Genomic DNA, 24,738 nt, shown 5'->3' on the forward strand with positions numbered 1-24,738 from the left:
TGTGTGTGTGTGTGTGTGTGTGTGTGTGTGTGTGTGTGTGTGTGTGTGTGTGTGTGTGTGTGTGTGTGTGTGTGTGTGTGTGTGTGTGTGTGTGTGTGTGTGTTAAACAGCTATTTGTAAAAGTCCACATGTGCTAAGTTGTAAATAGATGCTACTACTCATCTGCATAGCCAGCTGAGGGGCACAGCCATCCCCATCGGGGTTGATCCTTTTGCACTTTGTTCTGTTGGGAAAAGGGGGAATGTGTGGTTAAGGCAGGAATGCTGGGAGAAAAAATGGCCATGCTGCTGGCGATTGCTCACTTTCTCTTTGCGAAGGACACTATGGGATCTTTAACGTCCACTAACTAATGCCGGCAAATGGGATGTCCGCTTGACTTCCATTCGTAGGATGGCACACACATTGATGAATCGCCCTGTAAATGGATCCTATTGTCTTGTAAAATAAGCTACCAGACATTTAATTAGTTCTCCAGCAATAATTGTTGAATTTTTACCTCTGCCACCGAAGGTGAAGGAGGTTGTTTTCACCCCTCTCTGTCTGTTTGTTTGTCTGTCTGTGTGCAGGATATCTCAAAATTTTGAACATCCGGATCTGACTATTGGAATTTTTAAAGTGATGTTTCACCATTGAGAGATCGGGCCAAAAACGATATATACCATGATATCTCAAAAAGTTGTGGGCAGATTCGGATGAAACTTGGACAGGTTGAGTGTGTCTACAACGAATTGATTAGATTTTGGTGAAGATCCGGATCCGGATCGGACTACTAGAATTTTTTAAGTGATGGAAAGATAGGGCTAAAACGATACATAGCATGATATCTCAAAAACGTATTGGGCCCGATATGTTCTCGTGGATCAGGCATTACAGGGCAGGGGTATGTGCTCTAACGAGTGCCCTTCCGGTTATTATCGAAACTCATTTTAAATGTGCCATTTAAGTGGCTAAAACTTGTTTGTGCTCATGCAACTTGGAAGAGTTGATGTTATTTCATACAATTTGAGTGCTGTAGATGAAATAAAATTTTCAGCTTTATATGCAACTTTAATTTTCTCACTTTGGCACTGTTTACCATCGAATAGTTCATTATCATCTTTCCCACCCCCTTCCCTCCCCTCTCATCACTCAGTGCGGGACTGTGGAAAAGCTCACAACGCAAAGCAGTTGTATGATGAATTGCAGGAGATTCCCAAAACAGCCCTCTTCTACAACAGCTACTCTGAAATCGACCTTGCTAAGATATTTCAGTGTATGGTATCTTCAAAGTAAAGCCTTCCAGCATTGTAAGACTTGTACCCAACAGTACCATTGTACACTAGTTCACGCCAACAGCACCAAGGATATATTTTCAGGTGAAACTGTTGCACTCGTGTGTGAATGAGCAAATGTGTAAAGTTTTTTTTTGAAAGTTTTTCAACCAGTAAGTTTTGTAACATGAGACGAGAATCATTCAATTCAATTTTTTTTTCAACGAGAATCATTCAACCAGTAAGTTTTGTTCCATGAGAATGTACCATTCATAACAACTTCAAACAGCTTCATTTTGTCAGTGTGTGGAATTATTTATGAAACGCTTGCATTTTAACCCATTTGTTAATAAGCTGGATTTTGATTTTGTAGGTCATAGGTGTAAATGTTTTGTTCCAAACGGTAGTTATATTTGGCGAATAAAAATCCGTCTTGAGCCATGCTGTCAGTGATTTTATTGTTTTTAAATAACCACAACCAATTTTGATTTATGTAAATTCCATGAAAGCATATCACAAAGATGATTAATGCAAACATGGGCACTCAATTGCTGTTGATCCAAGTTCCACAAAGCATGCTTTGCTTTTTTTTTAAACAACTGAAAACATCTTAATTAACAAAAGAGTGACATACCAAAATGCTGGCTGTGGAGGCACACGTCAATGTTTCATTTACACAAGTACACGAGTAAATTGTCCAGCTTCATGGTTAACCCCAAAGAAAGACAGCAGATTAGTTTTGTCGCTCAGGAACATCAAATCTTTTCAGCATGGTTAAGGATTTGGAGCTCGATGTGTAATTAATAACAGTAACATCCAAAAACCACGGCAACACAGAATAATGAGTCCTGGTGGGAACAGAGGGAGTCGGAGAGAAAAGGAAATTACTTTTGTAACCAGTATTATGCTGAAAAGTATTTTGTTAATGTTGGTAATTCTTCCATCGATACTTCAAGTAAAGACAATGTTGTTTTCTTTTTCAAGCCTTGTGACAACGTACATTCATAAAGACGTCTTGTGCACAATTATCGGTGTCCGAATCCCACAGGCATCTTGCAATAATCCTAGAAAACACATTCCCACGGTATTAACACAATTCCAAGCAATGAGAGAAGTACTGTTGTGATGTCAATGACATTTGGTAAATCACGCAATTCATCAGCCAGTTGAACAAACGTTGCTCTGTGCTGATTACAAACCAATATTCTCGCGTTTGAGTTTGTCAGAGGCAAATTTGATGCGAGATAATTCATTTTAAGGCAACTCTTTGGTGAAATCCTTGCGACTGCAAGGTGGATGGTTATGTTTTAATGTTCTTTGATGACCTCATAATCAGACTCTGTGGCATTGTGGTTAGAGCGTCCGCTCTGAATCTGGGAGGTCGGCGGTTTGATTCTGACCATAGCAGAGTCATACCAACTACTTAAAAACTGAATGTACTGCTTGCTTGCTCAGCATTTAAAGAATTTAATTGCTCAGCATTTAAAGAATAGATCAGGGGTAAACCCTGTGGGTTCTAACCAGTCATATAGTGACGGAAAACTGAGAACAAACAGGAATCCCATTAAGGCATTTCATGAATATTCATTGAGTGATGAACACAATCAGTGTAGGAATAGTGTAAACAAATAGAGCTTGTTTGCTTGGACTATGCCAGCATTTCTGAATTGCAATTGCTGATATGTAATCGGTGGTCACACAATAAAGATTAACAGCTTTGTCCTTTGCCGGTGTCACCAAATGAGATTTCAGAAGTGTTTTTATAATAAATTAATTCAGATTTCTCATGAAGGCTGTCTATCTCGGTGGACTTCAATGTGCTGAGTTATCGAGCAACATCAGTGCAACTGCAACGGCCAATGAGGCTGCCCACACTGAATGAACGGAGAAGTTGCAACCGCCGATACCATAATCACTGGGCCTGTCAATGATTGCAGCGATGAAGGTAATAATGGAGCTTCTTACAGATTATTTTATGTGAATTTAAAGGTCATAAATAAAAAAATAATTTTCAAGATGAAATTGCGTAAAATGTAACGTAAGATGAATTTTATGGCAAACATTAAAAATAACATTTTCTTATTAAATATATTAATGAGTCCAGTTCACAAACCTTTTCCATTGATTTCTGGAAGAATGCATTGCATGACTTGGGCAGATTAAGGGATGGCTGATGGCTGTTGATTTGCCTCAGTTTTGTTTGAACAGGCCCATAGCACGGAGATAAGATAGCAGATCGATCTCACAGGAGCGATCCAGAGATCCCTCGCATCTAAGATGTTGTCCTCTTGTTTTCATGGAGCCAGGACCAGGCAGTTTTCCATATAATGAGTTTTATTTTATGTGGGGCAGCCTGGAAGAGGTTGCAGGTGTCATTGGTGGTGTCGTGGATTCTGTTTGTTCCGTAAAAGCAATGGGTCATAATCACAGCGGGAGGTGAGCACAATCAGACCTGGGCCGTAATTTCTCTCTTGTCAATCAGTAGGGAGTTTAGTGCTCTGGAGACGATTTTGAGGCCAGGTTATTGATTATGTTTGTGGTGATGTGGGTATGGATGTCTTTTTTGGAGTCTGTGCTGATCGGTGGGGGAGGAGGGTGTTTTGAAGGATGTAGTCTTAATGTCTCTGGGTGGTTGGACATGTCGTGGCATAGGCGATTAGGGTTGGCACTTGCAGCTGCAAGGAACTGCACTTCTCTCATATCCAAGTGGTCTTTGATTTTTGTTACATTTCTGCCTCGATGGGTGTTGTTAATGTGCATCCTGTGATGATGCGATGGGCTTTATTTTGTATGGTCTGTAGGATGTTGAGATGTGTGTTTGATAAGCTGGAGGCCTGGGATTAGCTGGCATAGTTGATGACTAATCTAATACCAGTACACAGTATATTGGTGATGTTTTTTTATGGTGTGTGATGTTGGTGCCTGTGAGTGGCTTAAGTGTATTCAGCCTGGGTGTGCATGCTCACCGTCGACAGACGAAAAGTAGCCCCCTTTAAATCAACAGTCACTTTTAACAAATTACACCAAGGAAGAGAGAGTCCTGCACCACACCACCCATTCCAAACAAAAATATTAGGAGTCACTTTTAACACATCCAGGTCATTCTCAGATCACATCACACGTAGTTTGTGACGTAAAACGGTCGTTTTTTCAGAAATGAATGTTTTGGCCTCTTTTACAGAGCAAGTTGACAAATAATAAATGTCAAAGAACTAAAATGGTCAGGACACTGAGCAAAACAAGTCTGGAGACGGCGATGGTTCACTAGCAATGTACACGGTTTGCCTTTTTTTATTTTTTGACCTTTGAGGGGACGCCATGGGCAAACTGGCGGGAATTGGGAAAAACGTAAATGATGAAAGTTGTAGTAATCGAAGAGCACTACAAATCGACCACGAATTGCAAAATCCTAAACGTAGTTCGCCTTTTTTATGGTGGGAATCAGGAAAAACGTAAATGATGAAAGTTGTAGTACTCTAAGAGCACTACTTGCATTCCAACTTTCATTCGAAACAGTTGAAAACCCGAGGAGCTCGATGCCCGATATATTGATTTTTTTGGACATTTTCTAAGTTCGTGACCTTGGGACAAAAATGAAAAATCGAGCTCCGTGAGGCTATGCAGGTGCCATTTGGCTAACCAAATACTGAAATTCCTGCCAGATTCGACAAACCCCCTCGGAGAAGATCTAACTTGAAACCGGCTAGCCCCGAAAACCACGTTTTTTGGGCATGGCTCCACCCATAATGGGCGCAGCACGCCCATTCTCAGGAAAACACAACTAGATCATGATATGAACCTCCCACCCAAATTTTATCAGGATCGGATCAAAACCCATGGAGCTATGCTCGAGACAGACAGACAGACAGACAGACAGACAGATAACGAATATCGTGGTCACTTACTCGTGGACCAATAAAAATACTAAGATTAACAGCTTGCTTGTTTGTTGGTATTATGCTGAATCCAACATGCAATGTTTCATTTAAAAACAGTATATCGATTTCTATAGAAAACATTTTTTTAAATTCATGCCACACACCATTTAAACCACATTGGCATGCCGACTTCATGTTAGATCACTCAAGCATTAGGCATGCAATCAAAGTATACACAAAGGTTCCTCCAGTGGGTGTAAAGCATTTGTCCAACAGAAGATAGGTGTCTAGTCCATGATGAAAGTGCTCTTAACCACCTTAGCACCTGCACCATCAGTCATGATTTTCTGGGAGGAACATTAGTCAAACTTTATTGGACAAGCCATCAGTCTTATGAACACTTTGTAGCCCTCATTGTCAGTAAGTGGGGGCTTCGTTAAACTTGCATCTACGAAGTGCACAGTCTGCACTATTTTCTGGTTTGCCTAGTAGAATAGAATGGTGTGTAGTACAAACAGGGTATTAAGCCTACACTCACCGCACACCAGCACCTCTCCTCTCACCGATGATCACATGGGTCACAATCTTGTAGCGATCATAACCCATTGCTGTTTAAAAAAAAAAAAGGCAGGGTTTAAAGTAAAGGTAGATGAAGGAAATGTTATCATCCTAAAAAGGATTAGTCGTGTCACATTATAAAAGGGCCATCACTAAAGTTAAACTGTGTTATATGGATGCAATGCTGGAAAGCACAGAAACTGAAGCACCTTCTAAATAAATCAGCACTGGGTTGGCAGGATGGCCTAGCAAGAGGTAATGCACACTCGCCTCCAAACTGTCTAAAGTCCTGATCCTTGTTTTTCTCTGGCTCATTTTTAGCTCGCCTAGACTTCAGTCAGGTGAGCTTCTGCGATCGAGCAGTGTCCGTAGGTGTGACAGTGAGTCAGTCTGTAAACACTTCAGTCATTATCGCTTGAACCAAACATGATTTTCATGAAACTTAGCCACAAGCTTCATGTCTGATACCTAATGAAGCTGTATTGACTGCATCAAAATCTGCATTCACGAAAACTCTACGAAGGGTGGGGGGGGGGTAAGTTTGACCCACCCCCACCCAAAATAGATATTTGCTCTCTTCTCTGAAACTACACACGCAATTTCAATGAAACTTGGCCACAATCTTCATCACCTGTACTGTCCCAAAGTTTGTTCACAGCATTAAAAAAGCAGGGTCTAGGGGTCTGTGGGGGGGTGAGTGACTGTTGCTCCTGATCCAGGTGAGCTTCAAGACACGTGGTCTATTTTTATCTTGCCAAAACGAAGTTTTTGCAAGATATGTTAGTCAGCTTGTATGTTTTTTTTTTGTCTGTAATCGCGTATAAATCACTCTGCAGAGCACAGTTATCATTGGAAATTTTTGTAACTTCGCATATCAGAGGCCTATAGAGGTCCCTTTCAGCGCATAAAATTTTGAAGGTCAAGGTCAAAGGTCAAGGTTACTTTGTCGCAAATCAGGGGAGTTGACGAAACCCTTATTTTTTGAGTAATTTTAATTGAATCGTCTCCAAACTTTATGGGAATATAGTTCATGGTCTGGCGCTCAGCTGATTAGTTTTTGGTGGCGATTGGACTTGACCCTCATGGTTAGCGCCTGAGGTCAAACATATTTGACCCCAAGGTCAAATTTTCAAGTTTTAGGAACCATATCGTGTAGTACCTCAAATTGAACACCTCGATGAGTGCTTTCTAGATATGTCAAGCTTGAGACATTATGACGTCATTTGGTGACGTTATGAGGCAAACATTTTTCATGGTTACTCTGTAGAACGATTCTCATCGGAATCTCTCGTAGGCAGATATTCCTCAAGGAGTCGCTCCTGGTGGATAGCAGCTCTGTTCACCTCAGTGTGACCTTAAAGAAGTCACACGTGGTCACCTTTTGGCAAGGGTGACATTGGTTTATTTTTTGTTTTTTAATCCCTTCCCAATGTTTAACACTAACACCTATGTACACATTTTGTTTTTTTTTGGCTGAATCACATTGGTATGAAATACACTCCATCTCACAATGGTTTCTGCAGCGGGCAGTGTGAGCCTGTTCAATTTACGACGAATGGGGATTTTTATTTTTATTTTTATTTTTTGCATTTCCAATGATGTTTGACATCCCTGAACTTGACTTCAAGTTCTAGTCCGTTTCATGAGTTGTGGCCCTCTCTGGAAAATATCAAGTGCAAAAGCTAGGTCCTGTGGCAGCATGTATCCCAAGTTTCCAATTGAAGGACAACTTACAGGGTGAAATGAACATAAATCTATATCCTGTTGGAGATTTTAACCAATCTTAATAACTACATGAAAGAATGACTTCTTAGAAATAAAGCAACAGAAAATGAGATGCAATAAAGCAACAAAATTTAAAACAGAGTTTGAGACATGTACCATCCTCTTCATGAAGAGTAGGTGAGTTACCAAATCCCATTGCAATGAGTGAGCGAGTTCATTCATTCGTAAAGCTGGCAACCTAACCAAATTCTAAAGTTCCACTACTTTTTCATTCTCTTACTGTGACCGTCAGCATTCTAATATGACGGACATCAAACAGTTACGCCGGGAAATGGTGTGTCAGCTCTCTCTCATACCCTCACACCCTTTTCTCATACCTTCAGAAATATATCATTCTCTCTTGCTACTTGTATCTTTACCAAAACCAGATTCTGCAGTTGCTGGCTTGCTCTGATGAAGGGTAAAGCTGGAGCGATCAACTTCTCTTCTCTCCAAGGTGGATCAATCACCCATTTTTAAGGTATTATATTTCCTATTTGTTGAATCTGTCGAGATTGGCTTTGAATTTCGGCCTCGCTATAAATGGTTCCCATTGTGTGCTGCCCTTTTTTGGCTGCTGGTTGCATCATTGGTTAGGGGCACGGCTATACCGCTGATGCAGTGCCCCTACTACCAGTATACTGGTGCTCATTTCGCCGACCTTGGAAGGATGACAGGCTGAGTCAACCCCCTGGTGTTAATTCAGTGACCAACAGGGCTCGAACTCAGGACCCTAGAACCACAAGCCACCACCCCAACCGCTAAGCCAACACCAGGCTTATAAATGGTCATCCTGGTGTTTCAAAGGCAGGGAGATCCATCAGTGGGCTTTCACAGGCAGTCACCTGGATGGAGGTTAAACTGGGTGTCCCGTCTGCCAGCATTAGTAAAGATCCCATGGTGTCCTTAGTGAAGGGTAGGCAAGCTATTGCCGGCACCATGAACAAATTGCAAATACCTGCTATCACCTTCAGGGTGCATTGCATCAGTTGCACAGATGTACCCTCGGCCAATGATGTTACCTGGCAGCATTGTGCTGCATACAAAAGAATAACTTGGCACCAAATGTTTTTATGAAAATAAAATTGGATTTAGGAGAGCTTTTTGGGTTTTTTTGTGTACCTTGTCAAGGCTCGTATGAGAGCTAACACACAACGCACAGCAAGGGGGGCATGAGACAAGAAGGGCGTGAGAGGAACAAAACAGTGGGGAACAGACATAAGGAGATCTGGAAGGGAGAGGATGGGGGTGAGGAACATGGGGTACACAAGATGGACATTACAGGGACTTTCAGAAAGGAAAGCAGGGAATTTGAAGGAGGTGGGTTTGGGGTGGATCAACGGGGGTAGAAAAGATCGAGGATTTGGATGGTGTACGATAAGAGGTGGTGGTGAACAGCTGTTTTGAAGGCCTGGTTGGAAGAATGGGATTAAACAGAGTGAGGGAGTTTATTCCAAAGGTGGGGAAAAAATAGGAATGAAAGAGTGAAGATGAGCAGCGATTCGTGATTTTGGTAGTTTTACCAGAAGGGGGTTGTTGGTGGACCTTGAGCGCCCTGCGGAAATATGGTGGGGACAAATCGCAGACAGAGTAGGGGGGGAGACCGGAGAGGAGACGGTAGAAAGAGAAAGACTGCTGACCTGCCTGTGGTGAGAGAGTGAGAGGCCCAAAGACTCAGCCTCATCGGAGTAGATACCAATTATCCGAAATGCCTTGGTTTCCACTGCGTGAAGCCAAGAAAGGTGAGAGGCAGGAGCACCAGCCCGGAAGGTAGAGCAGTACTCCATCAGGTTGCGGACAAAATTATCCAGAACCTGAGCTTTACCATTCAGGCAAATCGTTTTCGTGGTGCTCAAAGGTTTCTCACCAGTTATCTTTTCTTCTGTAATGTTTCACAATATTTCTCCTCCTCCCCCATTTTCTTCCCACCTTACAAAAGTAAGTGGCAATCTTGTACTAAAGTTACCTTTCCTTAGATGAAAAGTATTGTTGCAGGGATCATGTCGGCCAAATGGTCGAGATGCTCCGAACCGGGTTCGGTGCCTATTCACTCTGAAACAAAGCTCAATTTGGAACGTCCGTGGCCAAATGAGTGCCACAATGGGCACCTTGCGACACCAGCGTCCCAACTAAGATGGAACCCGAGCGGTGGTTTTTCACTGGCAAGGAGGCAAATGTAATGGTGAGTGTTATGAGCTCCAGACCCGGATATCCTTTAAAATAATTTAAAACCAAATCAGGTATTCCCAACTACAACGATCGAGAGTGCTGAGAATAACTGCAGAGGCGGTACGAAACCACATACAAGTGGATGAGCCAAAGTGGATGTGATCACTCTCGTACTGTTTAAGATCCTTTGAAAATTCATTGTTAGCAGGGGATTTGGTTTCTCTCAGATAACGAGCTTTCGAGAAACAACCATCTCCACCCCCCTTCTTGATCCCCGCAAGGAACACACACAATTCAGCTCACTTTTCACTTTTTCTCGGATCACTTGCACCAGCTGCTGCGTTAGTACTGGCGTTTCCTCTGAATTGTACTGTTTCTCTGCCAGTTCTTCTGTGAGGACTTCTTGAATGCAGGCTTTCACCATCACCTTCCGGAACCTGCATAGGTCATACACAGAGTCCAATATCAGTTCCGCAGGTTCTTAAAACACAATGCACCTTGTCTGTTGCTTTATTTCGAAGAAGTCACTCTTTGATGTAGCAAGGTGGTAAAATGTCACCAAGCACCTAAATATTGTTGTGGGGCCGGGTCTCGGTGGCGAGCACAACCGCTAGATGGAGCAGTAGAGTCGGCTCCACCGAACACCCGGAATCTAGATCGTGCTTCTCGGAGAACTCCGAAAGGCACGGGTCCCTTACAGGACCGTGGTCGCCAATACTTCGACCACGTGGGATAGGGTCAATTGCAAACTTCAATATACCTAAATACCCACGCAGTCCAACTACCGGGGAACCACACCCTCGGCAGGCCTCGAGCGGAGCGAGCCGTTACCGTGCATAACCCGAGCGAATGGTTACCGAGGTCAGTCGGTCCAAATGCACAATTATGGCAGCAACGGCCTTCCTAATCCCCAATACGCACCGTGGCAAACCAATGGAAGAAGCACAGAAACGAGCTGGTACATTCAACAATAGGGGGTATTTATTTTACAATAATCAGGGAGGGGAAGTGCACAAAGAGCAGAGTTATCACGACTATAAGAAATGCAATGTACAATGAGCAAAGAAAGCACTTACACAGTTGTTATTTACAGACGGGGCCCAAGGACACGCACACACAAATGCCCAGAAAGAGATGGACCTCATCAGCTCGGAGGAAAGAGAAGCTAGCTTGGACCTGTCCACCTCGTGTGGTTCTTGACGATCTTGGGGTAACGGGACTCGAACCCGCAACACGAGGCCGCTCCAAGCACACAGTACGGAGGGTAGCGTTGGGTGTTGGCACGCTCCTCCGGCTCGCAGGTAGGCGACACGAGATGTTCTCCCGAGTTGAGATGGTCGACTGCCCGCAGCAATGTGCCAGACGAGATGCCTCGGATCCGCGCGATGCAGTCAGCTACAGACCCGGAGATGCGCACTCGAGCAGACTGGACACAATTTAATCGCCTTTGTCGCTTTTCTTTTGGGGCCCGTCCACTCCCGTGGCCTGCTCCCATTGGGTGGATGGCGTGTCGTGGCTCCGCCTTCTTGCCAAGGACCGCCCCGACTCTGGTCTGCTCGTCGCCCATTGGGCGGAAAACGACGCATACCCTTATTTGGCGCGCAGCCGAAGCGAAACGCTTTGTGACCATATACGGTGCGAAATGCACACCGAAACGCACACCGCCCGGAGCATGGAATTCCAGACACGCCATGCGGAGAATGCCGAGAGCAGAGTGTTGTTGCAGGTGATGTAAAAATCCTGTCTATAAAATAATCCACAGCGCACGTACACTTAATTCAAATTAGACACAGGGGACGGGACCTGAACTAGAAACACACACTCACCGATATAACTGATCTATAAGGACTCTGGCTGTTGTGTGCAGTAAGCTTACAAATCCGTAACAATATAACTGTGTCTCTTGAAGAAAGTTGTTCACAAAATGTAACAGTTTCTCTTTCAAGGAGTTGATCACACCCAGTTTTGAGCAGAACTGATTTGTTGGAGATCAGGATAGTGAGCAAACTGCGGCACCGATGTTTGTTAACCTGTTTCGGGCTGTGCTGTTAACCATCTTGTGGTGGGGGGGCGGGGGGGGAGGATTCTTGAGAAGATTTCAGTGTTTGGGTTTGGAGTAAATACAACTCGTGTTTCATTCATCTGAATTCTTAATGTGCAATTTGTCAAAGGGAATCAACGAGACAAAACGATTAAAAACAAGGACAAATGTGTCCACGAGCAGCGTCCTAAAAATTGTCGGCTAAAAAAAATAAATAAAAATTACATTAAAAAAAAACAAACAACTTCAGATATTTCGTCACGTGCCTTGATTAAGCCAATAGCGAAACACTTCAAAATGTCTTCACGTATTTACGAAATAAATAATGTATTTACGGAATTACAATAGGATAAATGGAATAATCTTTAAATAGTAACGTGAACTTTTCGAAACTTTAAAGCAAATTTCCGAATATATTTAAAAGTTCATGCTAGACGCTCTCAAAAGGCACCGTCTATGTGAGGATGTGTACATGTGCTCAGTATTTAAGGAGATCCGGATCGTGTATATACAAGTCGAGTCCTCGAGATTAAGGTACAGGAAGAGGGAGAAGAAGAAGAGGAGGAGGAAGAGGAAGGCCGAGCTCTCCATGAGCAGCGTTCACTACATGAGACGCTGCTAAAAAAAACACTGCCCACAGGGATTATTCATTCATTTCCACCAAGCTACACTCATTCCTCAATAGTTCTGTCATTCTGAGTTCGTTCGTTCGTACTAGTTCGCAGATCTACTACAATCTATATATATCCCGGTAAGTTTCTGCATGTTAAATGCCGTCTTGTTTGGAGATGCCGTGGTAGTTTAGGTTTTAAATACACATGCTCAGTTCTTACACGCGTCTCGATACACGTGTCTCGATTGGTTAAAAAAATAATAATAAAATAAGATAGCCGGCTTTGCGTTCCTTGGAATTAATCGTATATAATAAGCTGCTTAAGTTTTCCTCCCGATGTTTGAGGCAGAATGGAGGAGGCAAAGCAGAGTCGAGCAGGTCAAACACAAAATGATACTACAAGCATTCCTTTCGTACGTACTTGTGTTGGGCGCTCGGACGTAAAACGGAAACTTCCGCCATTCGATCCGTCGCCATGGTGACGGTGCGATGCCGCTCTCTTCCACACAGATGAACGATGAATTAATAATCGCTTTGTAATTTATTTTACAACAGTCAGAGAAAGGCAGGACGGAATATCCGGCGCGTGTTGTAGATTGCCGTTCACGCGGCTCGTTACGTCGATTGTAAACGGCGCATTCTCCATTATCTTCTTCTTCTTCATTTTTTAATTACTTTGCGTCCTTCCGTTGTTGCGGTGCGAACGGTGGAGAACCATACGGCGGAGTAAAAGCACGTAAGAGAGATAAAAATAGAAATTATGAGTCAGAGGATTAAAAAACAAGGATATTGAGATACAATCAAGAACCTCCAGACTGTTAATGCAACAGCTCTTCTTCTTTAACTTGTTATTCTCAATAATTTACCTTCTTCTTCCTCTTCTTACGCTCCAGTCCTTCTTCCCCCTATGATTCTTCTTCTAATAATTAATGAATTCATTTCTCATGGAGTGGAAGAGGTTCATGCACGAGAATTATCTCTGTGGTCAGCGCTTGTCAAGCCAGTGCTTGCTTGAGTGCTTAAGCCGCTTGGCGAGTGCTCTCCAAGAAACTCGGTAAGAAAGATTGTCCGAGTGCCTGGGGTGTGTTCCATTACCAATAAGCTTGATAGCGCTCACCAAGCGGCTTAAGCACTCCAACGAAACGGCTTTATGAGGAACGGCTGGCTTGGCGAGCGCTGGCAAGCTTATTGGTAATTGGAACACACCTCGGGTGAGTAGACATTGTTGACCGTGTACAGCATATTAAGCCTGTTGACCTTCCTTGTGTCCTCAAACCTCTCCATCTGAGGTCGCTCAGTATTTTCTCCACAACTTCCGGTGTCCTATCACCATAGTTCCCACAGAAGAATCGAGTGGCCCTTCCCTGGACTTGTTACTCTCGCCAAAGGAAAGGGTAATGTATTTGGATGTGTGTGTGTGCGCGTGCGTGCGTGTGTGTGTGTGTGTTTGTTTGTGTGTGTGTGCGTGTGTGTGTGCGTGCGTGCGTGTGTGCGTGCGTGTGTGCGTGTGTGTGTGTTTGTGTATGTGTGTGCGTGCGTATGTGTATGTGTGTGTGTGTTTGTGTGCGTGTGTGTGCGTGTTTGTGTGTGTGCGTGCGTGTGTGTGTGTGTGTGCGTGTGTGTGTGTGTGTGTGTGCGTGTGTGTGTGTGTGTGTGTGTGTGCGTGTGTGTGTATGTGTGTGCGTGTGTGTGTAAGTGTGTGTGTGTGTGTGTGTGTTTGTGTGTGTGTGTGTGTGTGGCGCCAGTCTGATAAGTAGAATTGTTTAGTGCTTTTGCTCATTGTACATTGCCTGCCTGATATTCGTGATTAAAGGTCCCATGACACTCAAAAGTACTGAAATCAGGGTTGGGGTCAATTACGTAATTGATAATTAATTACAATTACGGGTGTAATTGTAATTTAAAATTTTGTATTGCAGCGTAATTATAATTGAATCGTAATTGAAAGCTGGTAATTATGCGTGTAATTGTAATTGAAGTAATAAATCAATTAAATCAATTACATTTCAATTACGTTTCAATTACACAGTGTTTTCAATTTCAATGTGGTTTTACAAATACTACATACATGTATAAAGACTAAATATTATTGATGATATTGTTGCAGATCCGGGGTGGTGGGATTCTCGCCCGACTCTTGGCGCCACCCTCACCACCGCCGTCTCCGGGGTTTATAACGCCGGCCGGCTCAGCACAGGCCTCGGGTCACGCGTCTTCAATCGCGATACCAACGTAATCCTTGTACCTTACCAGTTGGGGAAATAGAACCCCGGTTACAGACTGGTTGTGCCAGATGCCGAGCATTTTCTGCCAGTCTGTAACCATTTTGGTTTTATATGCCAATCGAACGGATCGAACGGAGCCAATCGAACAAATTAATGGAGCAGCAGCATCAGATGGAGATGGAGCAGCGTCAACATGTTGTTAACGTCTGTTCTTCGCACTGACCCCGTCAAGATGGAGAAAGTGAAGTTTCCAGATAAGCTCACCAAGAGTGAGCTTAGGATCATCAGCGAGATCACAGAAGCTCTCACCCCTTTCCAGGAGGCCACAGACCAGTGCCAGGGACAGAACACAGTAACAGCCAGTCTTGTTCTGCCCTGTGTTCGTGGTCTCCAAGCAGAACTCGCAGACCTCTCTGGAACCTACAAGTCCAAGTTTGCGTCAACACTTGCAGCCTCCATCGACACCCGTTTGGGACCTTACGAGCTACAGGAGTCCTTCCAGCTGGCAGCTGCTCTGGATCCTCGTTGGAAGCTTGGGTGGTGTTCTCTCGAGGATGTTCAGAACATCACAAACCTTCTGCAGGACAAGGTGTCCTCACTGCTTCCTTCACCTACCAGCGAGGAAGCCTCCCCACCCAGAAAGACGTCTAAACTGTTCAGGTTTATGGCTTCATCCACACCTGCTGTCACCCCCTGCCAAGCACAGACTCAAGTAGCCAAGTACTTGGCTGATCCTGCAGCACCAGAAGACTCCGACCTACTCACCTACTGGAAGCAGAACCAGACCTCATTTCCCCAGCTGGCCATGTAAGCCCACCGCTTTCTGGCCATACCAGCTTCTTCTGCTCCTGTGGAGCGACTCTTTTCCATTGCGGGAAAAGTCCAGGCCAGACAGATGTCTCCTCTCCGATGCCAGGTTTGAGGAACTGATGTTCCTTCGGTGCAATGCACTCTTTGACAGCGAGATATACATCGATTTCACTCAGTCATATTAAGCCATGTGATATTATGTGATAAGAATTTCTCTAAGATTATGTAAATAAAGTTTTATATATTAATGTCTGTGATACCAGGCGTCGTGGCGTGCGCCTGTAATCCGGCTACTCGGAGGCTTGGGTTGGAGGATCGCTTGAGGACGGGAGCTCTGCACTGGGCCATGCTATGAGAGGATGTAGAGCAGCCCGGAATCATGGCGAAACCCAATCCTTATCCCTGTGTCGTACGAGGCGACCAGGGTTGCGTCAGGAAGGGCATCCGGCGTAAAACCTGTGCCAAATCAGTATGCGGATCATAACGGATGATCCGCTGTGGCGACCCCTAAGGGAGCAGCCGAAAGACGAACAACAACATATTAATGTTTGTGATCATGTAAATATATACTGATGTAAATAAAAGTTCCATATTCAAATTTCTTGTGTTTTTTTTGTTTTGTGGGAGGAAATAAATGTGTGCTAATTGCAATGGTAATTGAAATGTAATTGAAATTTTTTGCGAGCATAATTGTATTTAATTGTAATTGTAATTGAAAAATTTGTACTGGGGCGTAATTGTAATTTAATTGTAATTGAAATTTTCAAAAGTTTTGTAATTGATACTTCATAATTGAGGATGTAATTGTAATTGACCACAACCCTGACTGAAATTACATACATATATATATATATATATATATATATATATATTGTTGTGGTTACCAGATTCGCAAACCACCATTCAGGTCCCTTAGGTGAGGTATCTCGGTAAGTGCATGTGTAGTTAGGCCCAAACCCGTTGTCTAGTGGGAATACATGTCATTTATACGTGCTGCGACTCTTCAGGATAGCCGTTTTTCTTTTACTATCTTTATTTTGGACCAATCGCCACCATCACAACCACAACAACAACCACCAACCACAACGCCGCTTCACCACAACCGCCATGACCTTTACCGTCGCAACTCGCCACCATCGCATCACCGTCATCTCGCGCCACTCATGGGCACCGATGCTGGACTCGTGTAGGGCGCACGTTGAACAGCGTGTACAAAATCACGGATTTTCTGCTTCAAAAACGGATCCAAAACGACACACGCCCACTTTTTGCCGTCCAATCGGTGAGCGAGGGGCGAATTGGCCCCGCCCCCAGGGCGATCGATATATGCAAATTTGTGGATCAAAAAGCCTTCACGCCCACTTTTTCTCGGGCCAATGGGGAGCGAGTTGAAAGGTCAAAGGGAGGGGGTCAAAGGCGAAGTTACGGGGGGATAAAAGGACGGTGTTCGTCAGTAAAAGGAGTAGTAAAGGTCGGAACGAGGCGAAGGAGTCGGAACGAGAAGAGAAAGAGTCAGCAGAACGAAGAGGGTCGCGAAAGAGAACGAGAGGGAGTCGGAACAGAGAGTCAAGACTTCGCGGGCGGTGGAGCTGCTCGTCGTGTGCGTTGGAGTCGGAACGGAGGGGACGAGCTGTGGAGGGGCGGACGAGGGGGTGCTCGCGTCGTGCAAGGAGCTGCGCGCCCGAGGGAGGCCGACAGCGCGACCTGGCCGAGGTGGAGACGCTCGTCGCATATAATAAAGATCCTCTATACCCCGAGCATCAGCAACCCCCTCCTGTTTCCCCCCGCGCTGAGATAGTGCGACCAGGGGGCCCCGTTCCCACCCCCCGCCAGGCACTGTCCACGAGGCCCGCGGGGTGCGGGCCATCGCGCTCCGCGTCTCATCACCAGACGGGTAGGCCCGACCAGGTCTCGGCCCCAGGCCTACCTCATTCTTGAGGGTATTTCTTTTCCTTGGTTTTGGGTATGTGTTGTCGGCGCCGTCTGTGAAGTAGAATTGTATAAGTGTTGCCGTGTGCTCGGTAGTCGGAATTAGCTCTGCACTGTGTTTTCACTTTTATGTTTGCTTTTTGTGTAAATGGAATTGTGTTTTCTTTTTGTGTGCATTTGGTGGAATTGTATTTGTGTGCTTTCCGTTCGTCGCGAATAAATGTGCTTTATTGTTGAACTGTTTCCCGCTTCGCTTCGTCTTTTTCCCCATTGAACCCCCATCTTGCTTCACGTAAAGGGGTTGGTAGTGGGCTGAATACGCCCGATAATTAATCGAACCGTCGAGGTCGACGATAACACCGCTCGGTTATTCTGATAGTCGGAACGGGTCGCTTAAGTGGCCCGTGTCCGAAGTCGACCTGCGGCGAGGTGCGATCGCCCGGTCTACCCTCCGCGTGGGTACTTAGGTAGTTCGAATTTGGCGAGCAACCCTATCCCACGCGGGAGCTGATTGGCTCGATCGCGGTGAGACCGAAAGGTCCACCCGTGACTGGTTCCCGGCGTTAGTCCGAGAGGGTCACGACTGGATTGTCCGTCCGCGGGCGACGTGCCGCGATTCGAGTTACGTGGCCGTCAGCACGCCGGCGGGCGCGAAGACCGCAACACTGGTGTCAGGAGTGGGATACAAATTCATCGCCCTCCTTACGGCACTGGTATCGGAGAACGGGACAACGGGCTCTCCTGTCTCCGGCTAAATTTACGGGAATCGGTCCAGGGGTGAGAGAAGCGACCCCCGATTCCCTCCAAATTACGAGCGAGCGAAATTAACCCTTCACGAGAAGCAAGATGGCGTCTCAAGGCGAGCGGGAGCCGGGGGTATTAGAAATGTATATGTGTAGTAATGTAGAGTCCATGGTCCAGGATGGAATCCCCGAGCAGGAAATGTTGATTGTGCAGGAACACGGACTCGCCCAACTGAACCCAGGGCCCGAGGTGGGTGCGGCAGCGGCCGCGGTGTATGGCGACACCTCCCCTCTCCACCAAGACCCTTCCCCAACCCCTGCCGAAACGGCTCACTTGAGTGCATCCGACATGGCCCAGCTATTCACCATGCTGGCACAAATGAATGCAGAAATAAAAAAGCATGAACGAAAAGATTGATGCGAGTACACAGCAAATGAGGGAAGAAACGAAAAAGCTGCGGGTGAGACGCAGAACATGGGCCGATGCCTGCAGGCGGGCATGAAGGCCGTTAGCAGGGAACTCGGAATGGCGACTCCACGTGTGGGAGCAAACGAGCTGGAAGGGGTGCAACGGCTGACAGGCCCGCGGTGGAGGCGGGTAAGGAAAAAGTAATTCGGGAGACAAGAGACGAGGTGAAAGTAATTGGGAGGGAGAGAAAAGAACAATTAATACGGAAAGCAAGGATGAGGTACGCGGAGATCGTGAAAGAGCAAGGAGTGAAAAACAGGGAAGGACGGGAGCGACTTAAGGAGAAAGCAAGGTGGACCTACTTAAAGATAAGAGAAAGACGCCAGAAAGAAGCAGAGACCAATAGACACGAGGAGACGACAGAAAGAATAAAATGTATAGAGACACGGGAGATGGAGGGTGAATTGGACAAGGTAAGTGACGCACACACACACACAGAGGTAGTGGAGGACAGTGAGGCTGGAGGCTCGCGGAGCGTGTGGGGACCCGGTGTGAGCAGCTGGATGACCTCCTCCAGGAACGAGGGGAGGGAGTATGCCCCCTTGAGGCGAGTCACGACCAGGTGAGTTCAGTCGTGCTTTTTGCGAGGTTGAGGGGACGAGTGCTGTGGACAGGTGCACGGAGAGCTTGGGGGTATGGAGGCCCCGGAGACCCTTGTGGGGACACAAATCCCCAGTGTGGTTGTCCCTGTGTGTGTGGTGCAAGGTGTGAGTGCGTCCCCGTGTGTGGAAGCGACCCCGTGTGTGAGTGGTGTGGTGGCGATGGTGCCAGAGTACGTGCTTCCCAGCACGCCGTGTGTGGATGAGGCACCGTGTGTGAGAGAGGCCGTGTGTGTGGATGAAACGGCCAGTATGAATGAGGCACCACGTGTGAGTGGTGTGGTGGCGATGTTGCCGGAGTACGTGCTTCCCAGCACACCGTGTGTGGATGAGGAACGGAGTGCGAGTGAGGCACCGCGGTTGAGTGCCCTCGCGTGTGTGGGTGAGGCACCGCGGGTGAGTGCCCCCGCGCGAGTGAATGGAGCACCACGTGTGAGTAGTATGGTTTGTGTGAGTAGTGAGGCACGCGTGAGTGAACGGCCGTGTGCAAGGTCGCTGTGTGCCAGGGAGACCGTGTGTGTGAGAGAGCGGTATGAGAGGGAGATGTCGGTTGGCATGCGGGAGCACGCAGCCGCGTCTCCCGGTGTGAATGTGATTGAGTGGACTGTGTGCGTCGTAACACGCGGGAGTGCGTGTGTCGAATGGCGGCGACGACGGCGACAGAGGAGAGAAAGCCGAGTAGCGGCTGTGGTTGTTTCGAGGACCGTGCCGGGTTCACCCAGCCGCGAGCACGAGGTTCGTGCTGTGCAACGCACGAGACCACCACGTGCTCGCTTGCAGGAGTGAAGTCCTGGTCCGGAAACGCACGCGGTGGATTTGCCGATCCCGCGGACGGACAAAGTTTAGGCAGGTAAATGGATTTGGGACCGGACGGGTTCTCCACGCGATCGTGTGTGTTGCTCCAACGGGCAAAGCACATGTGTTCGCGTGGGGAACCCCTCGAGACGTGGGGCTTGTTTTTTTTATGCGCACGGTGACGCCATGGCTGCACGTGGGGTTGGAATCCGGCAGGAGGGGTATCTCTGCCGGATGGTCCCGTCCAAGGAGGGACGAGGAACACGTGCAGCTGCATGACGTCACGGGCAGTTGCAAGGTGCAAAGAGCGCGAGTTGCCGCGCAGGTGCTGCGCATGGGAAAAAAAAAAAAAAAAAGAAAGCCAAGCCTCACTTTCGGGTGCAAAGGATTCCTGGGCAAGGGGTGAAAGACCCCCTTACCTGGGCACAGGATGGAAACTAGTTAGGGGGAAGGGTTAGCTTAGCTAGACCGACTTCATGGGGCAGGGGTAAGTCCTCATGGAGTCCGTGGAATGGATTAGTTAGAGGGATTTAGTGAGCTTTAGGTTGGGAAATAAAATGATTTATTTGGAGACATGGACAGACTTTGGATGTGTAGAGGGGACGTAGCTTAGCTACGTAGTGTTAAATGGAACGTGCTGTAGTTTAAGGGACGACGTGGGAGCACGAGTTAGTTAGGGGATGCAGATAGAAGGATGGCAGAGTTCAGTGGTGAGTGTGTTGAAGAGTTGGTGAGTGAAGAGGAAGCATGTGCTTGGTGAGTGAGTGAGGCCAGCGGGTCTGTGTGTATGGAGTGAATGGGGAATGCATGGTGCGATGAGTGATTGGGGGGAGGAGTGACTCCCGCCCAAGGGACCCCGGGGTCAGTGTAGAGTGAGTTAGCTGGGTTAGTCAAATTGAAAAATGGAGGTCGTTTTGTTGTTGGTGGGAAAGTAGGCTCGAAACCCATTTGGAGGGGTGCAGGAGCCCTGTTGACGGGCTTGGGAGCGTGGCTGCGAAAGGTGAGTATCGCTGAGTGGGTACCCCGGGCACCAGGCTAGTCCGGGCCGCGGTAGGGCCAAGGGCCCATGGGGGCCGGGATAGAGTAGTGGGCACGGGTGCGCCTGCTTGGTGCGGGGGCCCGGGCGCCATTAGCCGCGTGGGCAGTGTTGTGGGCACGGGTGACCCTCGGAAAGGGGCGCCGGGAGGCCGGCCTGCCACGTGTGCGTTTCAGGAGGTGCCATGGGGGGCACTCCCGGTGTTAGGGAGCTGGTAGGCTCGGAGGCAGTGTAGTGCCCGGGGTGCCATAGCGGGAGAATCGGCAGAGGGTCGTGCCTGCCAAAGGGAGCCACGTGTCCCAGCCAGGAGACCGTGTGAGGGCACGGAGAGAAAATTGGGGGCGAGGCCCGAAATTGTGAGGACACCAACACAGGCGACGGGAATCTGGGTTGTTAGAACCAATAGTTTAAGCGAGAGGCGCTTGTTGAAAGCCCCGGGGTAGTTTAACAGTTAAATGGTTAGGGTAGATTAGGGAGATGTACCCCTCCGCACCATCCATCCCTCGCTGTCGTTGTGGGCCGCTGGACCCACTTTGGGTTAGATCGCCGAACTCTGGGAGGCCATTCTGAGGCTTCGTTGGGCCTCGACACAGGACGCTAGCTCTCCCTTATTCCTTCTCCGGGAAGGGAACGTAGGGGTTGGGAGTAGGCTAGGTGACAGGATAGGTTAGCGAACAAAGACGATAAAGGGGGTTAGGGGACGATTTATAGTGGGGAAGTAAAAATAAAAACAACAAAAAAATAAGTTGGGGCTAAATTGGTTTTTCACAAATTAAGGGAGTGGGTATGTACAGTGACAGGCAAAGGCGATAGTTGGGAGGGAGACAGGTAGGTAGGTCCGAGCCCGCCTTCCGAGTGGCCAGCACCACCGCACTCCCTCCACCAACCTCCACTGAACGGCAAAGGCTGGCCACTTCATCGGCTGGCCGTGTTTTACTTCAAGGCGGAGGCCGGCCAACCTCATCGGCAGCTGTGTGCTGCAAGGCCTGTGCCGGCCAGTTCATCTGCTAGCTGTTTTTTTCTTCGAGGCCTGTGCCGGCCAGTTCGTCTGTGGGCTGAGTTTGCCTGCAGCGGCCTTCTTCTGCGGGCTGTGTTTGCCTGCTTGCCTTTGCCATGCCATGCCCACTGCCCACGTTCACCAGCCCCGTTCAATTTTTGCTTTGCCCCCCCCCTGTTCATTTCCATGTGCGCCAGGATCAGAAAGCAACAATTTGCAAGCTGCAAGAACTGCCCTGTTGGCAGCTACAACACGGGCCTGCAGTGGCGGCCCGTGCACCGTGTTTGCGTCCATCCATTCATCCATCCATTCGTTGTGTTCATTGCGTGTGCCACTTGAGCTGGCACGGAGACTGCGTTTGTGCAGCCCATGCACCGTTGTGGTTCACTGCATTCGGTCCATCCGTCATGCATCCATTCGTTGTGCTCATTGCGTGTGCCACTTGAGCTGGCACGGAGACTGCGTTTGTGCAGCCCAAGCACCGTTGTGGTTCACTGAGTTCAGTTCAAAAGGGAAGGCCTTGGACTGCGTGTGAGCAGCCAGCCACGTTCCCTGTCACCTGCATTGTTTGAGCCAGAGACTGCATGTGGGCAGCCTGGCTCCCTGTTAACTGCTTTTCTTTGCAGAGTTCAATGATCCTGGGCCATGGTTTAGTGTAAAATTTGTAAGTTAAGGTTAAGATGTACTGTAAATATGAGTGCGCCCCCGGCATGTTTGTCTTAGCGCCGGCAATTTTATTTAAGTCGTCCGTGTGAGTGAGTTTGTTTAGGTAGTTACGCAGCCCTCAGGTTATTTATTTTGGGGACACGAATACCATGAATGTCGCACTCAGGGATCCGTAGGTAAAATGTACTAGGGGAAAACTACACATGATGGCACACGAAAATTTGACGACTCGGGACGAGTCTGTAAAAAGGGAAGGGGGTAGTGTTGTGGTTACCAGATTCGCAAACCACCATTCAGGTCCCTTAGGTGAGGTATCTCGGTAAGTGCATGTGTAGTTAGGCCCAAACCCGTTGTCTAGTGGGAATACATGTCATTTATACGTGCTGCGACTCTTCAGGATAGCCGTTTTCTTTTACTATCTTTATTTTGGACCAATCGCCACCATCACAACCACAACAACAACCACCAACCACAACGCCGCTTCACCACAACCGCCATGACCTTTACCGTCGCAACTCGCCACCATCGCATCACCGTCATCTCGCGCCACTCATGGGCACCGATGCTGGACTCGTGTAGGGCGCACGTTGAACAGCGTGTACAAAATCACGGATTTTCTGCTTCAAAAACGGATCCAAAACGACACACGCCCACTTTTTGCCGTCCAATCGGTGAGCGAGGGGCGACTGGCCCGCCCCAGGGCGATCGATATATGCAAATTTGTGGATCAAAAGCCTTCACGCCCACTTTTTCTCGGGCCAATGGGGAGCGAGTTGAAAGGTCAAAGGGAGGGGTCAAAGGCGAAGTTACGGGGGGATAAAAGGACGGTGTTCTGGCCAGTAAAAGGAGTAGTAAAGGTCGGAACGAGGCGAAGGAGTCGGAACGAGAAGAGAAAGAGTCCAGCAGAACGAAGAGGGTCGCGAAAGAGAACGAGAGGGAGTCGAACAGAGAGTCAAGACTTCGCGGGCGGTGGAGCTGCTGCCGTCGTGTGCGTTGGAGCCGGAACGGAGGGACGAGCTGTGGAGGGGCGGACGAGGGGTGCTCGCGTCGTGCAAGGAGCTGCGCGCCGAGGAGGCCGACAGCGCGACCTGGCCGAGGTGGAGACGCTCGTCGCAGACAGATCCTCTATGCCCGAGCATCAGCACCTCCTGTTTCCGCGCTGAGATAGTGCGACCAAGGGTGCCCGTCTCCCACCCCAGCCAGGCACTGTCCCGCGAGGCCCGCGGGTTGCGGGGCCATCGCCGCTCTGCTTCTCATCACTCAGACGGGTAGGCCCGACCAGGTCTCGGCCCCAGGCCTACCTCATTCTTGAGGGTATTTCTTTTCCTTGGTTTTGGGTATGTGTTGTCGGGCGCGTCCTGTGAAGTAGAATTGTATAAGTGTTGCCGTGTGCTCGGTAGTCGGAATTAGCTCTGCACTGTGTTTCACTTTTATGTTTGCTTGTGTAAATGGAATTGTGTTTTCTTTTTTGTGTGCATTTGGTGGAATTGTATTTGTGTGCTTTCCGTTGTCGCGAATAAATGTGCTTTATTGTTGAACTGTTTTCAGCTTCGCTTCGTCTTTTCCCCATTGAACCCCCATCTTGCTTCACGCAAAGGGTTGGTAGTGGGCTGAATACGCCCGATAATTAATCGAACCGTCGAGTCGACGATAACATCGCCGGTTATTCTGATAGTCGGACGGCAAGTGGCCCGTGTCAGTCGATCTGCGATCGCGGTCTACCTCCGCGTGGGCAGTACTTAGGGTTTGGCGAGCAACCCCTATCCCACGCGGGGCTGATTGGCTCGATCGCGGTGAGACGAAAGTCCCAACCGACTGGTTCCCGGCGTTAGTCCGAGAGGGTCACGGATTATTGTCTGGGCGGCGTGCCGCGATATTCCGAGTTATGGCCGTCGTCAAGACAAGGAGTGAAGACCGCAACAATATATATATATATATATATATATATATATATATATATATATATATATATATATATATATATATATATATATATATATATATATATATATATATATATATATATATATATATATATATATATATATTGTTGCGGATTCGCGCCCGCCGGCGTGCTGACGGCCACGTAACTCGACCGCGGCACGTCGCCCACCGGACGGACAATCCAGTCGTGACCCTCTCGGACTAACGCCGGGAACCAGTCACGGGTGGACCTTTCGGTCTCACCGCGATCGA

General features: G+C 47.6%; 3 protein-coding genes across 12 annotated transcripts in view; 2 read left to right on the forward strand and 1 right to left on the reverse strand.

Moving 5' to 3' along the window:
- The window catches only part of POLA1 (DNA polymerase alpha 1, catalytic subunit), a 230,357-nt gene extending 228,670 nt beyond the window's left edge, over window positions 1-1,687 (forward strand). The window contains exon 37 of the mRNA XM_085884021.1: window positions 1,133-1,687. Within this exon, the coding sequence (XP_085740147.1) occupies window positions 1,133-1,272 (140 nt within the window). The 3' untranslated portion in view covers window positions 1,273-1,687. The remainder of the gene's footprint in view (window positions 1-1,132) is intronic.
- Window positions 1,688-1,809: 122 nt separating this feature from the next.
- DYNLT2B (dynein light chain Tctex-type 2B) lies at window positions 1,810-13,278 on the reverse strand. 4 transcript variants are annotated; one of them, XM_085884019.1, is made up of 5 exons: window positions 13,140-13,278; window positions 9,923-10,056; window positions 5,667-5,736; window positions 2,251-2,314; window positions 1,810-2,098 (listed from the first exon to the last, which is right to left on the reverse strand). In XM_085884019.1, the coding sequence occupies exons 2-5, from the start codon at window positions 10,041-10,043 to the stop codon at window positions 2,051-2,053; spliced, it is 303 nt and encodes a 100-aa protein (XP_085740145.1). In that variant the 5' UTR covers window positions 10,044-10,056; window positions 13,140-13,278; the 3' UTR covers window positions 1,810-2,050. The 4 variants fall into 4 exon arrangements, with proteins under 4 accessions (XP_085740145.1, XP_085740144.1, XP_085740141.1 ...); XM_085884018.1 differs by lacking the exon at window positions 13,140-13,278 and adding an exon at window positions 12,695-12,921; XM_085884015.1 differs by lacking the exon at window positions 13,140-13,278 and adding an exon at window positions 12,112-12,219.
- Window positions 13,140-24,738, forward strand: part of MGMT (O-6-methylguanine-DNA methyltransferase) — a 105,942-nt gene continuing 94,343 nt past the window's right edge. For 2 of the 7 annotated variants that reach the window (XM_085884010.1, XM_085884014.1), the window contains exon 1: window positions 13,192-13,327. Coding sequence is in view for 1 of the 7 variants with exons in the window: in XM_085884004.1 (XP_085740130.1) it covers window positions 13,203-13,327 (125 nt within the window). In the remaining 6 variants the exon portion in view is untranslated. Of the gene's footprint in view, window positions 13,328-13,480; window positions 13,668-24,738 lie in introns of those variants that run through there. The other 5 variants (XM_085884012.1, XM_085884013.1, XM_085884009.1 and 2 more) reach the window with 4 other exon arrangements.

The sequence above is a fragment of the Eptatretus burgeri genome, chromosome 6 (assembly GCF_056783735.1).
Source record: "Eptatretus burgeri isolate ZD-2024b chromosome 6, Ebu_testis_v1, whole genome shotgun sequence".
Taxonomy (NCBI): Eukaryota; Metazoa; Chordata; class Myxini; order Myxiniformes; family Myxinidae; genus Eptatretus; species Eptatretus burgeri.

Excerpts from the sequence above, each read along its gene's own strand:
- DYNLT2B (XM_085884016.1), bottom strand. The coding sequence starts at position 12,251 with ATGGAGAGCTCGGCCTTCCTCTTCCTCCTCCTCTTCTTCTTCTCCCTC. Across the intron at positions 10,057-12,111 it reads TACACATCCTCACATAGACG|GTTCCGGAAGGTGATGGTGA; the intron begins GTGCCTTTTGAG and ends TGACCTATGCAG. Across the intron at positions 2,315-5,666 it reads AGGAGAGGTGCTGGTGTGCG|GATTATTGCAAGATGCCTGT; the intron begins GTGAGTGTAGGC and ends TGTGTTTTCTAG.